This window comes from Desmodus rotundus, chromosome 6 (assembly GCF_022682495.2).
Source record: "Desmodus rotundus isolate HL8 chromosome 6, HLdesRot8A.1, whole genome shotgun sequence".
NCBI classification, from domain to species: Eukaryota; Metazoa; Chordata; class Mammalia; order Chiroptera; family Phyllostomidae; genus Desmodus; species Desmodus rotundus.
Genome location: NC_071392.1, coordinates 71,047,178 through 71,063,374, shown reverse-complemented (window position 1 = coordinate 71,063,374; position 16,197 = coordinate 71,047,178). Strand labels below are relative to the sequence as shown.

At 40.5% G+C, this 16,197-nt stretch overlaps 1 protein-coding gene across 1 annotated transcript in view; it reads right to left on the bottom strand.

Annotated features, from left to right (window-relative positions):
* Positions 1 to 826: 826 nt before the first annotated feature.
* Positions 827 to 16,197, bottom strand: part of HYAL4 (hyaluronidase 4) — a 30,610-nt gene continuing 15,239 nt past the window's right edge. Inside the window, exons 2-4 of the mRNA XM_024555155.2 lie at positions 11,369 to 12,364; positions 3,131 to 3,220; positions 827 to 1,556 (exon numbers count right to left, since the gene is read on the bottom strand). Of these exons, the coding sequence (XP_024410923.2) occupies positions 1,155 to 1,556; positions 3,131 to 3,220; positions 11,369 to 12,319 (1,443 nt within the window). The 5' untranslated portion in view covers positions 12,320 to 12,364 and the 3' untranslated portion in view covers positions 827 to 1,154. The remainder of the gene's footprint in view (positions 1,557 to 3,130; positions 3,221 to 11,368; positions 12,365 to 16,197) is intronic.

Below are 16,197 nucleotides of genomic sequence, written 5' to 3'. Positions count from 1 at the left end.
TATCCTAAATGTCTTCATTATTTTGATGATCAAGAGAATATAGTTGAAGATTATAAACATATACTAAGAGCCAAAGTATGCATGGGATGTGTTATTCCATTTACTCCTCAGAATAATTCACTGAGATAGAAATTATATTACCAAATTTTAGATAGTGGGAGAAAAGTGGGTATATAAAGAACTTGTCTAAGGTCACATAACCAGATGGGTAGTGAGTGAATCCATCATTCAAATTAGATTCAAAATGACTGTAAACCGCACTCAGAGTTCATAGATGTAGGCCAAAAATATGGAATATTGCTTGGTAGACCCCTTTCCCAATAGTGCTTCTAGGTCCCTTAAATGTGCTTGTACTTATTAAGTATTCTTTAAACAATGTTTTTTGCTTGCAAAAGACACCAACTGCATTTTTATTATCATGGCTCCAGCTTCTGCATCTAGAGCAATGTCAGCGTGGGCAAGCACGAATATTATCCTGAAGCCTTTCACAGGATTTAAATTGCTGGGGTCTGTGACGGAAGGACTTGGTGGCTGAGAGGGGCTCCATATTGGAGGAGATGCTTTTGCAATGAATTGGGAACAGCTCCCCTTTGCCTCAGTCCCTGCACCCTTGTGAGAAGCCACATCAGGAAATGTTCTTTGCTCAATGAGCCCCAGCAGGCAGCAGAAGCCCAGTTTGAACCTAATTTAGGGTGGAAACAGGAACTCTTCATTTGATGCTCTTCTGTGGGCCTGATAGCCGGGTCATATCCGAAGATGACCCTGTCTGTTGTATCGGATGATTACTTAGTAATCTGGCCTTAACTAATGGCTAGCTCAAACACTAGTGTTTGAAATCAACAATTTGATATTTATATGGATACTTTTATGTATATACTATATTTATATAAAGAATAAAATATATTAGTTCTAGTTTTAAAACACCTTAAAAATTCCAGGAAGGAAAAGGAGTGCATTGATTTTAGTTGTGGACCTGGGATCTTAGCTAAATTGAAGCTGAAGAAAGTGTTATGTTTCTATTTATGCTGAGTGACATACATAATGTCTACTTATAATACCTCTCAGTGGATTCCACAAAAGAAAAAATGTCATGTTTATCTCTTTCTTAATTGACTGCTCTAGAGACTACACAAGTCCCTTTGAACTCAATTACCTCACAACCGAATGCCCTGATAACCTGCTAAAACCATCAGGCACAGTGTTGTGAGAAAGCCAGAGAAAGAGGAAACCCCCGAGCAGCCATCAGCTGTCCTCATTTCTCCGCAGTCAGCCCCTTCGTATCCCTGATAACAATGACAGGAAAATTTCTCTGCCATCACTGCCAGGTCTGTATCAGACGCTCCTCCTTTCACATTAAATTCTCCGTCCCCCGAGACCTCTATGTGGTAACTTGCAGGGTTCAGGTGAAGGTAATCCGGAGCATTCCACATCTTCCTCGTGCATCTCCCATTGTTCCTGCAGAGGTGAAGGCTGCACATCTCAGCGGCTCTGGTCACGTTGATTATGTAGCTCCCTAAATCGGTACTCACAAACTGCTTCACCTTTGTGCAGTTGCCCTAGACATGTAGAAACAAAGGGCTTTTAGCGTTTTTTTCTGCTACTGATAGGGTTAGAGCGTTCTAGGCCCACAATACAGCAACTCTTTGGACTTGATTGAGACCTGACTGCCTGGTTCCAGATGGTGAACTCAGGCTCAGGGATTATAGCCCAGGGGACCTAAACCAGAAAGGACGAGAAGTCCAAGAGATGGGAGACAGAGAATATGCTATGGTGGAGCCAAAGAACTGAAATTGTAAATAGGTCCCAGAGTCAGCATTATGTAGCCTTGACTTCTCTCAAATTACATCCTTTTTCTTCCTCCTAGTTCCCAAGTTAACATGTGTGAAAGAAAGAAGAACAGATCTAGATTAGAAACCATGCCAGACTGCTGTTTCTCTGCCCCCTTTCAGGTCTGTGGTAGCTTTCGTGGTTGTGTTAGAACCTGAATCACCATATTCTACCAACTTATTGTTGACTGTCAATGTGTAGCCTTCTGGATTTTCCTATTAATTATGTTCAAATATCAGTTGCCCTGGGTTCTAGTTGTCTGTACACAATTGAAACAGAGAAAAGCCTGGAAGGCTGACTGGGTCTTTTATGTGTGTGGTTCCTATATGTGTTCTCAATAGAGCCACCTGGTTTTGCACTCAGCTGCCTGACCAAGCTCTTCTCGTGAGCCACGTGGGCCGGAGGGGAAATGTCACACCTGGAAAGAAAGGAATTCTCTCAGTTTCTACCCAATTCTCATTTGTGGACAGAGGAGAATTTTAACCTTATATTGTCACAAATTGTTTCACAAATGACATCTTGGTAGAAACAAGTTGAGACTGTGAAATTCTAAGAATATCAGATCATCGTGAGCTTGCCAAAAGAAATTCAATTTAACAAAAAGTGTTGAGGATACAAGTCAAGGCAAAATATGTCACACTATAGTGACATAAGCAAACAGCATCTGGAAATACAAAAGAGATTGTGATTAATATGCATTAGTAAAAACTAGGAAGACTTCTTAGAGTAATAGTATCTGAGCTGGGAGAAATTTGAAGAGACATATAAATCTTATTTTAAATGCTATTAATTTTCAGCTAGTTTCTTCATAGAGGACAAATAAATTCAATGTGAAGATGCAAGTTACCATCTGTCTACCTCTCAAAATAGGATATGACACATTTTATGTAGTGGTTGGATGCAAGGGCTCCAGAGTGAAACTGTGGATAATGCCAGCTCCACCGCTAACTAGCGTAACTAGCCGTTACTGCAGTTAGATTTCTCCTCTTCTTCCCTCAGCTGGGAATACGGATGGTGCTCCCTACAGGTCATTATGAAAAGTAAGTGAGCAAATCCAAAACAAAAAAGCACTTAGCACAATCCTAGCACATAATAAATGTTCCACAAATGTCCATGTTTTTATCATTCTCTTAATAAAAGACTGTATGTATTGAGTTCCTTCTATGTATCAGGCATTGATATGGACTTTTTTCTAAAGCTAGTTTACTGTGGAAGCCATGAGACCTCTGATTAGTGAACTCTATAGGAAAACAGAGCAAATTCTTTAAACAATATTAACTAAAGCTTCAAGGTGCTATCTTACCTTAGATGAAGTTAAATTCATGTCTCCCCAAATAACAATGCCTGCAGCTCCCAAGGCAGCACTTTCTCCAATGGTGCTGATTAGATCTTGCTAGATAGAAGAGAGTGGAGTTTATTATTCATTTGAATATAAAACAACATGCCAGGAATTAAGATTAGAGGTTGAGTTAAATCAATTAGAATAAAATTATTTTCTACTTTCTTAGAATAATGAAAATGTTGAGTGACCCAAGACTCAGAAATTACACTCTATAATATACTCTATAAGGCTCAGAAATTACACTCTATATGGGAAAACCTATTAAATATGTTTAAAGAAAAACTTAACATTTAGCCAAATAACATATTCTTTTGAAGACAGTTAGCCTGTAAATAGCCACCAAAAGTTGTTTATATATACATGATCCAGAAACAGAAATCAAACGTTTTCCTTCTCCAAATGTGAGGAATGGCTCATGCCCCTCTTAGCTCCCTTACTTTTTTGGTTTGCAACAACCCCCTGAGAACTTGGACTCTGCAGTGACTCGGAGGGTTTTGTGTCATTTGGATCCCAAGTCCAGGCAAAGGAACACAGTGTTAAAGACCTGAAGGCTCTGATTTGGTCTAGCCCTTATAGTTGGTCCCTGAAATTATTTGTGTTTGATTTCAAAGTACCTGACTCAATGAACTTTATGACTCATCAAGATGTGGTAAGGCTGCCCAAGTTTTTGTCAATACAGGTAACATAGGTGAGAATGGAATTTCAGCAGGGGGAATTTGGTTTTGTAATCCTAAAAGATGATTGTTTTAGTGTTTAAGGATTAACATGGATTGAGGCCGTTTCAGAGGAAACTAAGAGTCGAATATATGCAGTTCATTTCCTAAATTAACTTCCTACAGTAGGTTTCCTAAATAAATTTGTTAAGTTATAACACATTCCCCCACTGTTTGGGATGTTAAGCATTCACCTTTTACTCCAGGGATGAATTTCCATCAATTATATGCTAGAAAACATAATTGGGTGATTTGGTGGCAAATAAAAGCAAAATTTTAGACTGTGTTTTTGCCTGGGGCATTTTATATAAATATCAATACTTGAGAGATATTTCCTTATCTGACAATTTTATAGTCCACTCAAATTAATGGTTTTGTGAACTCAGTTTTTAAGGTTTTCTGGAAATTTTCAAAAAGGGAAGAGATTTTGGGTTAAACTAATTTCCTTTTCAGGCTCACATCCACTTCCATTTTCAATGACCAGAGTGTTTGCTGAATAGGTCAGAGCTAACATGACAGGAAGCAGAGATTTTGTGAGGCTCAAATGATACAGTGTGACTGCCCAGAATGAAGATGGGCTGGGTCCATGGCCATTTCTGGCAAAGACATAAGGGAGCAGAGCTCCTCCCTCCACTCACTTTGAAACTTCCCCGAATGCAGTGATGCCATATTCACATGATGTCACGGTGTTATCAGAGGGCCAAAATCCCCTAATGGCCTTTTACGAATTCGTATTAAGTGTATGTTACACCTTTTCAGGTATCTCAGCTCTCTCGGACATTCTATTCTGTTTATTTTTGTTACTGTTGTTTTGTTTTGTCTTGTTTTAGATTTATTTTCTTTTTCCTTTTTAGTTTTGGAGGTTTCTATTGAGCTATCCTGAAGTTCAAAAATTCTTAATCATGTGCAATCTAGTACGTTCATCAAAGACATTCTTTATTTCTGTTACAGCCTTTTTGATCTCTAACATTTCTTTCTGTTTCTTTCTTAGAATTTCCTTCTTCCTGCTTACCTTATCCATCCGTTCTTGCACGTAGCCTACTTTATCTGATAGAATCTTTACCATATTCATCATAGTTACTTTAAATTCATAGTCCGATCATTGCAACATCGCTGCCATACCTGTCTGTTTCTGCTCTGTCTCTTCAGACTGTGCTTTTTGCCTTGTCATGTTTTTCTTGTTAGCTAGACATGATTCAATTTTTCTTGATGGTCAGATAGCTCATACCAGGTTAAAGGAGCTCCTACAAATAGGCCTTTAGTTATGTGCTAGTAAAGTGGGGGGGAAATGGAAAGGTTTTATTAGGTCTGTCTTTAGTGAGACTTTGTCTCTAGACTGTGAACTTCGTAAATGCTCCTCAGTTGTTTTTTACCCTCTCTTAGGTGGGACAGGCTAGCTAGATGGGGCTAGAGTTTCGTATTTCCCTTCTTCTAAGTGGAATACTAGAGCCAGCTGGAGTTGAGTATTTCCCTTCCCCCAGGTCAGTTAGGCTCTGATAAGACCCCAGTAGGTCTGGCTCTGGTTAGTTTTTCTTGAGAGTACACTTGGTTAAGAACAGAAAGCACTGAACTCTTCAAAATGGCTCCATTTGTCACCCTGGCTTGTGTGGCTCAGTGGATTGAGTGCTGGCCTATAAACCCAAAGGTTGCTGGTTTGATTCCCAGTCAGAGCACATACCTGGGTTGCCAGCCAGGCCCCTAGGAGGGGGTGTGCTCAAGAGGCAGCCACACATTGATGTTTCTCTCCCTCTCTAAAAATAAGTAACATCTTTAAAAATATATATTTTTTAAAAGTGGTTCCATTTTTCCTCTGCCTACTAGACAACCACACCGCTACCCATGACTGAGTCCCTAGAGTTTTTAATCTCTCAGGCCTGTCCACACTGAGCATCCAGCAACTATCAATTAGAGTTCAGGTCTCCCTTCTCCATCCAGCAGTGGTGCCTCCAGAAGTTTCTCCTCCTGTCTGTCTCTCCAATTTTGAGGACAGCAATCTGCCCTGTGTCCTCACTTCTCTAAGACTCTAAGAAGAGTTGAGTTTTCAGTTTGTTTAGCTTTATAATTTTTAAGATCAAGTGGCAACTTTCAAACTTCCTACATGCTGGACTAGAAACCAGAAACCTCTCGTAAATTCCTTTGGGTTATGGCATTGTCATTACAGGGAGGAAGGAGACACAGCATTTACATTTTGTATTTATAGTTTATTGATTCATATTCAGTAAGAAAGCTACAGATGTTTGTCATGAAAGCCGTGTCTTGTGAGGTTGATATCAGGGGGCATGTTAGTTTCTTTTCAATGTGTCCTTTAGTGTCATTATCAAAGAAAGTTTATTGGGGCTGATTCAAAATGTCAAGCCTTCATGCACATGTTGCCTGGAGGTAAGGAGTAAGGAGCAGACGTTAATGCAAATTTCTGTACCAAATTAGCTCACAGTCACCCAGCAAAGAACAGAGTGCTGAATGAATCACAGAGCAGCTATGTTTGGGGACCAAAAAAGTAAGAGCACTACTCGGGGAAGTCACAGGTAAGGTGCCTCTGAAAGTAGATTGGGACTACCTGAAAGCCACATGGTGACATCACATGAAAGGAGAAATAAAGAAAAAGCAAAGCCCTGGTTGGGAAGTTCGCTTGGTTAGAGCATCATCCAAATATGCCAAGGACTGTGGGTTTGATCCCAGTTAGGGAGCATGTAAGAAGCAACCAATGAATACATAAATAAGTGGAACAACAAATAAATGATTCTTTGTTTCTCTCTCTCTCTCTCTCTCTCTCCCTTCCTCTTATTTTTCTATATCCCTTCTCTCTCTCCTATCCCCCCTCTCTCCCTTCATCTCTCTCTCCTATCTTCTCTCTCCCCCTTCCTCTCTCTCTCTCTCACTCTCTTTCTCTCTCATATCAATAAATTTAAAAAAGAGAAAGCAAAGTATCTAATAGCAACAAACCTTCCCATTGCTAGCATGGTATAGAATGGCCTTGCCCTACCCACAATCCTGGCTCAAATCAAGGTCTCATTCTCCACACTTGGGTTTCAGTCCCTGGTAAACCACAGAGCATGTAAGTAAGGTACCCACTGTGGGGAGCTGGAGCATCACTAATAAGCTTCCTTTGTGTGTTACCAGAGGGAGAGTTGATTCATTGCACACAAAAACATCTTCAAATCTACAGTCAAGAGAATTTCTTACATTTTTAAAGCAGACATCAAGTTATATCTAGGTTGTATTTATGTGTAACTAGTGTGACATGAAGTGTTATTGTCCCATATCATTCCCGCAAGCTATGCCTGCTGGAATACTGACAGAGACTCCATTTAGATATTCCCCTCCCAAATTTAAGGCTTTAATGCCTGATAAAAAGCAATAGCTTTTCCACATGTAGTAGTGTTTCACATTTTCATATATATTTTTTCATTTGACTTTCATAATACTTCTGCTGTGTAGGTAGGGCAGGTAATACTGTCCCATTTTGTTGATTAAGGAAATGAGGCACTGAGATCTGGAGAAGTTAAGAGATTTGCTACTTATTGGTAAATTATTTTTCTAATCCTAACTGCATGCGTACACACACATGCACACATTTTATAAAATGCGGACATCTTTGGAAAGTTTAGCTATGGAAGCCATTACTAGTCACTTATGGGTTTATATAAATAAATATGAGGTTTCTAAAAATTTGTGGGCAGGTATTCATAGAGGATAAAGTAAAATAGTAGTTTAACGGATGGCTTAAAACATTTGAAAATATCTTGCTGTCCAGAAGGTTTTCAGATGATACAGAATGACATTTTGGGGCTGCCAAAGAAAACTCTTTCTAAATAAGACCCATTGTTTCTTTCTTCTTTCCTTCAAGAGAACAGATGCGTCTCTGAGGCTGTAGCTCCTCATGACTTAGCTTACCCTAGGTTGGAAGAAAGTGCAGAATGTACCAGTAAAGTAATCTAGTTGAAATGAACACTTTGTCCCTTAAAGTTTATTGTCTCTTTCAAAAGTAAATTTATTATCTCTAAAAAAAGAAACTTATTTAAGTCAAACATAGAAAAGGAAAGTAAGTTTCATAAAAGAAGGTGGTATTTAACTTTCAATACCAAAGTTAACACTATTTTGTAAAGACTTAGATAATTTTTTAAAACCTTCCAGATAGTACTGATTTCCTATCATCCTCAATCATTTGTTGCTAATTTTTCTGCTTATTTTTCTGGGTAATATAAGTATCAGTTCACAATAGAGGTTTTTTCTTCCTCATCTCTTTAAGAGTGTCAAAGGCATAGCATTTACTAAATCTTCAAACATTTGTGGCATTTCTCCCTTTGAGAAGCTCTATTTTGTTTTACACTTCAATTAAAATTTTATTTTTTATTATTTTTTAATATATTTATTGATTATGCTATTACAGTTGTCACATTCCCCCCCCTCACTCCACTCCATCCTGCCCACCCCCTCCCTCCCACATTCCCCCCCTATAGTTCATGTCCATGGGACATACTTATAAGTTCTTTGGCTTCTACCTTTCCTACACTATTCTTACCCTCCCCCTGTCTATTTTCACCTATCATCTATGCTACTTGTTCTCTGTACCTTCCCCCCCTCTCCCCCTCCCACTCCCCTATTGGAAACCCTCCATGTCATCTCCATCTCTATGGTTCTGTTCCTGTTCTAGTTGTTTGCCTAGTTTGCTCTTGTTTTTGTTTTAGGTGTGGTCATTAATAACTGTGAGTTTGCTGTCATTTTTACTGTTCATCTTTTTTATCTTCTTTTTCTTGGGTAAGTCCCTTTAACATTTCATATAATAAGGGCTTGGTGATGATGAACTCCTTTAACTTGACCTTATCTGAGAAGCACTTTATCTTCCCTTCCATTCTAAATGATAGCTTTGCTGGATAGAGCAATCTTGGATGTAGATCCTTGCCTTTCATGACTTTGAATACTTCTTGCCAGTCCCTTCTTGCCTGTAAGGTCTCTTTGGAGAAATCAGCTGACAGTCTTATGGGAAGTCCTTTGTAGGTAACTGTGTCCTTTTCTCTTGCTGCTTCTAAGATTCTCTCCTTCTGCTTAATCTTAGGTAATGTAATTATGATGTGCCTTGGTGTGTTCCTCCTTGGGTCCAGCTTCTTTGGGACTCTCTGAGCTTCCTGGACTTCCTGGAAGTCTATTTCCTTTGCCAGATGAGGGACGTTCTCCTTCATAGTTTGTTCAAATAAGTTTTCAATTTTTTGCTCTTCCTCTTCTCCTTCGGGCACCCCTATAGTTCAGATGTTGGAACGTTTCAAGATGTCCTGGAGGTTCCTAAGCCTCTCCTCATTTTTCCGAATTCTTGTTTCTTCATTCTTTTCTGGTTGGATGTTTCTTTCTTCCTTCTGGTCCACACCGTTGATTTGAGTCCTAGTTTCCTTCGCATCAGTATTGGTTCCCTGTACATTTTCCTTTGTTTCTCTTAGCACAGGCTTCATTTTTTCATCTGGTTTTCGAAGAGATTCGACCAATTCGGTGAGCGTCTTGATAACTAGTGTTTTGAACTGTGCATCCGATAGGTTGGCTATCTCTTCCTCGCTTAGTTGTATTTTTTCTGGAGCTTTGAAGTGTTCTGTCATTTGGGCCTTTTTTTTTTTTTTTTTTTTGTCTTGGCGAGGCTGTTACTTAAAGGGGCCTTAGGTGTTCACCAGGGCGGGGTAACACTAGTCTGGTCACTGCGCTGTGATGCTGTACGTGGGGGAGGGGCCGAGAGGGAGCAATGGTGCCCGCTCCCCTCTCCACCGGGTTTCAGTCTTTCACTCCACTACCCACAATCAAACTGGGCCCCTCTGTGCTTGTTCCTGAGTGGGTGGGCTTGTACACGCCCTAGGCCCCTGTGGGTCTCTCCAACGAACTCTCCTGTGAGGTTGGGAGTTTCTCCTGCTGCTGCCTCAACCCCCATGGGTGTTTTCACTCAGAGGTTTGAGGCTTTATTTCCCTGCGCTGGAGCCCTGGGTTGTGTGGTCTTCTTTGCTCCCCCTCGCTGTTCCTCCCAGTTTATCTATGCGCGAATGTGGGGCCACAGGGTCTGCTAGTGGTCACACTGCCTGCCCTATTCATTCCACAATGTGCCAGGCCATGGCAATGCAAGTCCTGTCTGCCCTGGCTGCCTGTCTCTGCCCCTCCTACCGGTCTGGATGAATGTTTCTTTTTTATTTCCTTGGTGTCGGACTTCCTTGCTGTTCAATTATCTGTCAGTTATGGTTGTGCAAGGAGGCGCAGTGTGTCTACCTATGCCGCCATCTTGGTTCTCTTAAGCTCTACTTTTCTATGTGCTTGACAGATACCTACCAGTTATGGTAGAACCCGCACATGGGTGTTTCCTGAGCCTCTGTCTTTGGATACCTAACACATGGAACATCTTTATACACTTATGCACTTAATACATGCTAGAGAATTGAAACTTGTAATGGGAGACAAAGGAGAAATGTGATAAACCCATAGGACCCAGTAATGTCTTAAAACACCACTGTATCACAAATGGGAAGACATAAGCAAGTCTCAGGTCTTCTCATTATAGGAAGGTTACATATAATTACTCAAGTCCAAAGGTTAGCGTATCAATTACTTTTAAATTTTTATCTCTAGATTTTTCCATTTAGGCATCTAGAATAGCAAAGGAAGAAAAAGTGAGGGGAAATTGGGCTGAAAGTTTATCTGTTTTAAAAGTTAACCTCATGGTTTGTGTGAGGTCTTTGGCTACATGTATGACTTAAGTAAAATAAACAGAATAAAACTTTTATTGTAAGATGGTTACAAAGCCATCTACTAGTGATGAATTTATTGAATTTAGAAACTCATACCACTCTTACCGACTTTCCATTAGTTGTGGTCATAAAGTCAAGAATAAACCAGATGGCTAAATCTATAAATTCACCTACTTTTAGCAGATTTGCAGTTTCCTTATACCTTCATATTAAAAAAATAATTGTGGTTAAAAAAACACTTACATAAAATTTAGTATCTTAGCCATTTCCAGATATATAGTTCAGTAGTGATAAGTATATTCACATTGTGCCTCCTTTATATCTTTTATCAGCCTGTATTATACATTAAAAGGAAAAGATTGTTCTTTTGACATTTTAGATGGTGAGGTCAGAAGGACAAATGCCACCCATTTCACTTCCACATGTATGAGCAAACTACTCCTCTGTGATTTCAAACATCCTCTGTGATCTTCCAACCTGCTTACCACCAACTGCTTCAATAACCTTTCCAAAGGGCCACTTGTAAGGGAGCACAAAGTTGGGGGGCAGGAAGTAGTACTAGTGGCTGATGTTGCACTTTAACCTCCTCCCTCCTTATTTCATTCCTTAAAAGAATAATAATAAATAAGACAATCAAAATTCATTTTGCTTAAATGAAAATTTAATCTAACAGACCACTAATTGGGAATTCTTTCAAGAACATAATTAACAAAGAAATGTTTCTTTTAGCGATAGGCAGGAAATCTCCCTTTCTTTGGCAATGGGTATCTTACCTTGGAAAGAAAAAGTAAAGGTTCACCTCTGTAGCCTAGCCTCGTGTAGACAAACACAGGCAGAGCATGATCGCGGGATGTCATGGTGGAGATCCTCATGGATTCACGCACCTGAAATTGTGAGAAGCGCAAAATGTTTTCTCCATCTCCAAGAGATTTCCTGACGCCAATAGAAGGATATAAAGCAGTGCTGCTGTTCCAGAGCCAAAAGAGCTCATTGTTCCTCAAAACTTCCTTTTCTGGGCATGACCCAGTGTAGTTGGGGGCATAAACATTGTAATTGTGGCAATCAGGATATAAATAATAACCCCAAAGACCTTTGGGTCTGCTCTTAATTCCCAGTTCGATGGTTTCCTTCATGAAAGCTTTTGCACTTTTTTCAAAGGTTGCTTTGGCTAAACATTCAATGTCAGTAGCTGATACATTCTTCAGCATATCAGAAATAAGTTTTCTTGACTTCTGTCTGTAGACATCTTTTTTGTTCCAGTTCCTGGCCCACTGAGGTCGCCAATGTTCCCAGTCTATAACAGCAAGTCCACTGAAATCTTTAGCAGGTATATAATAACTAATATCTTGGTCAGTTTTTTTTAGATGTTCTTGCAAACTTGTGTTCTGGGGGAGACCCCCATTAATGGGAACCCCCTGTGATGTATACCACGGAAAGTATCCTAATCTGTTGATATAAAATATAGTGACATTTTGCCCCCTGGCTCTGGCAAGTGGGCTTCCAATCATCTGAAACATTTTCAAATTCAGTCTTATATTATATTTTATCAAACACTTATCGATTGGAGCATTCCAAGCAGCTATAAAAGGTTTCCTTTGATAAATTGGAAGTCGGGCAGGTTTTAGAGAAGAAATAGACTTCAGAAAGAAAAATATAAGCAGCCATGACATGAGGTGTATTGGTTGGACACAAAATTTTAATTGTCCTTCAGATAATAGTTTCATGATAAGAAAAAAATTTTATCTTCTGCTTTTTGCAATCTAGAAGACCTGTGGAGAGATTTAATTGTCTATTAGTAGTAATTTTGAAGAAAAATACTCAAATATTGGATGGATATTATTGTTACATATTTATATTTTTAAAGCATATTTTATTTAAAGACCTTAAAGAGGCCTATACATAAACTGAGCTATAGAAGCAAGTGTAGTAACCTAGTTTCAATTCAGGGGCAAGCAACACAATTCAACAAACACTTATAAAGATTCACACCCTGTATACAGAATATAAAATGGGTAAAATGTGGTCCTTGCCCTCAAAAAAGGTCATGATTAAATAAAAATGTAAAATAATGACAACTATCATTCTGGAAAACTCATCAAATCCTAGGCACTGTGGCTTAAGTACCTTGTAAATATTTATCTCATTTAATCTTGGAATAACTTTTTATTATTTCCTTAAATAAGCCAAAGGTCCAGCTGTTCTCCAGCCTTCCGTGCAGCCAGGGTGCTGATAGGTGACCGTGGGCAGGCCATTACATGCATCCCATCCTGGACTTTGAATTGAAATCTTGGGAGTCAAAGGATCTGACAGGCGGTGGTACCAGTGGTGAAGGCAAGTCCAATGCTCAGGAGTGTCAGTGCCTGCCCCGGAACCCAGAGCCGGATATCCGTGGTGTTAAAGTTAAAGGGCATCATTGTCCTCAAGGGACAGCACTTTTCTGCTGAAGTCAGGGAAGTTTTGTTTTGGTTGCTTAAAATCAGGAACTCTGATTCACAGAAGATCTTTCCCTGGAATCTGTGCCTTTTGAGTATTTCCTTTAGCAACGCAGATATCCTGTTATGCTGCATGTTATACATAATTACTATTCTATACCACCAGGTGTCACCAGCCAAACCTCATAGCATTCTCAGGCCTAGGACACTGAGGTAAACAAAAATTTGAAATAATTTATGAGGCTGAGCAGGCAGAGGCTGGGGCGGCCTGGGGACGCACGAATTGGGCTGCTGCGATGCGGGCTGGTCATGGCCCCGTCACCCCTGAAGTGCGTGGCGGGCTTGGGGAGCTGTTGACGCCGGGGGGTTCCAGATGGTGGCCACAGAGGTGGGTCTTGCATTCACCTCCTCCCAGAACCAAACTGGAAATTCAACTAAATTGGGGGTGGGGAACCACCCTGAACGACCAACTGAAGACTGACTGAGGAGGAAATTTACAACCAAGGAGCTGTAAAAGAAGCCATGTCAAGACTGGTAGGAAGGGCAGAGAAGCAAAAGGGGCTGGCCCTGGTCCCCGGACCAGTGGCTCAGGCCCCAGAGGAATATCTCAGCTTTGGGAGGTTCCCTCTGAGAGGTTCTGGGCCTAAACCCCAGCTCACGCTCCCCAGCCCAGAGCACTAGAGCTGGGAAGAGATACCCAGGAAGCATCTGGCAGTAAAAAAGTGAGGGGGGAGGGTTGTTTCTGTCTGCCAAGGAGAGGCAGAGCTGCGGGAGACACAGGCATTCTCTTAAAGGGCCAACACATAAAACTGTGTTTGCTGCTATGTACCCTGGGCCCTGAAGGAAGGAGGGCAGTATGGACTGGAGTCTCCTGAGGAGAGACTGGGGCTTGTGGCTCTGGGGAGATAGGTGGGGGGGACACCTGCCAGGATCCCAGTGCTGGGTCAGTCTCCAATAATGGCAGCAGACATCTTTTCTAGATGGAGCAGCCCCCTCCCAGGAGGGTCAGCCTGGAGGAAGGCAATTAATTACCTTCCCCTTAGGACCTTCTCTTCTTAGGGAAATTCCCACTTAGGAATTTCTCTCACCCCATGGGAGAAGCCCGTGGCATAGGCCTAGACAGGCATAGTAGTCTAGGCGAATCAGGCATTTGTGACTGGCTGTGAGGAGAGGCCATCCCCTCCCCCCACTTTCCCATGAATCTGACTGGTTCCCCCGCATTGGAGATCCCATAGAAACACCCTCCTGGCTTCTAACAAACCCAATTTCTGGGCTCCAGAGGCCCCAAATGCCTGAATACTAGGAGCTCTGCCCAGCCAAGGTCAGGGCAAAATCCAGGACAGACTCAGTAGCTCTGGGGCAGGGGCCACACCACCACCTTCACTGAAGATTGAACAGCACCTCCCCCTCATTGGAGACCCATTAGCTCCATCCTCTCCATTCTTCCAGAGGCCCTTTCAGTGACAAATTGTAGCAGGCAACTGGTGGGCTCATGGAGGCAGACAGGAGAAGATCTTGGGGTGTCTTGGGACACTTGCTGGCCCATCCTCTGGGCCCAATGCTGGTAAAAGCTAGCGTTGGAAAGCAGCTTGGTCCTTCCTAGGCATAGCCAGAACAGCAGAGGCAGCAACAAGTTGTGGATTGCTTGTAGCTTCATTAAGCAGGTTGCAGAGGGCAAGACACAGACAGTGAATCTGACATTGCCCTGAGCCAGAGTCCTTCCCTAGTGGCCCTCACCCATCAGGCCAAGTGGCCAGTGTCAGACGTCAATGGAGCAAAATCCAACAAACTCCAAAAATAGCATATCCAAAGGGAGATCAAAGTAGGCACCAAACACTACAGAGAATCCCATTTTTTTCTTTTTTTAATTTTTATTTTTTTTAATATTTTGCTTCTTTTCTATTTCTTAATTTTTTCTTCTGTTTTTTTTTCTTTTTCTTTTCTATTTGTTTTCTGGTTTTTCCTTTCTGCTTTTCTTATTCTTTCCTCCTTTTTATTTTTTAAAATTTTATATTTTATTTTTATTTTTAAATATATGGGTTTTTATATATACTATTATTTCTTATCATATATTTTTGTTTCTTTATTTTCTTTTTTGTTTTCTCTTTTCTTTTTTTGGTTGGCAGCCAGAACACAGTGATCTCACAGGCAGCTAACCTGAGGACTGATCCCACATATGAATAGGCCAACAACAATCAAGACTCAATTACAACAGGAGGGCCCTCAAAATCCAAAAAAGAAATATACTTAGAGTACTATCTCAGGAGATCAAGGAGATTGGACTACTGGGTCCCAGAGAATACCGACTACATAAGGCCACCCCACAAAGACTTGGAGTCATAGCAGATCCATCTACTGCATAGAAACAAAGAGACAGCCAACATGGGGAGACAGAAAATAGGCCCCCAATGAAAGAACAGGAGAAAACTTCAGAAAAAAAGCTAAGTGAAATAGAGGCAAGCAATTTGTCAGATGTAGAGTTCAAAGTAATGGTAACAAGGATGCTCAAGAAACTTGGGGAGGACTAAAGCAGCATGAAAATAGATATAGAAACCATGAAAAAGGACCATTCAGGAAGGAAGAATATCTGACATCAAGAATACACTGGAAGAAATAAAAATAAGTTTGGATGAAGTAGAAAATTGAATCAGCAATTTGAAAGACAATGTAGAAAAAAACAACCAAGCAAAAAGAAAAAGATTTAAAGTGAATGAGAATAGTTTAAGGTAACTCTAGGACAATGTCAAGCATACCAACATTTGTATCATACATGTACCAGAAGAAGAGAGAGAGCAAGGGATTAGAAACCTACTTGACGAAATAAACATTAAAAATGTTCCTGCCCTGGTAAAGGAAATAGACATACAAGTCTAGGAAATACAGAGAATACCAAAAAAGATGAACCCACAAAGGCCAGTACCAAGACACATTATAATTAAAATGCCAAAGGTTAAAGACCAAGAATCTTAACAGCAGTAAGAGAAAAGCAGTTAGTTGTCCGCAAGGGAGCTCTCATAAGACTGGGAGCTGATTTCTCAACAAAACCTTTTTAGGATTGAAGGAATTAGCACAAAATATTTAAGGTGATTAAAATCAAGGACATACAACCAAGATTACTCTAATCAGCAAAGCTATCATTTAAAATTTAAGGAGTGGTAAAAGAGCTTCCC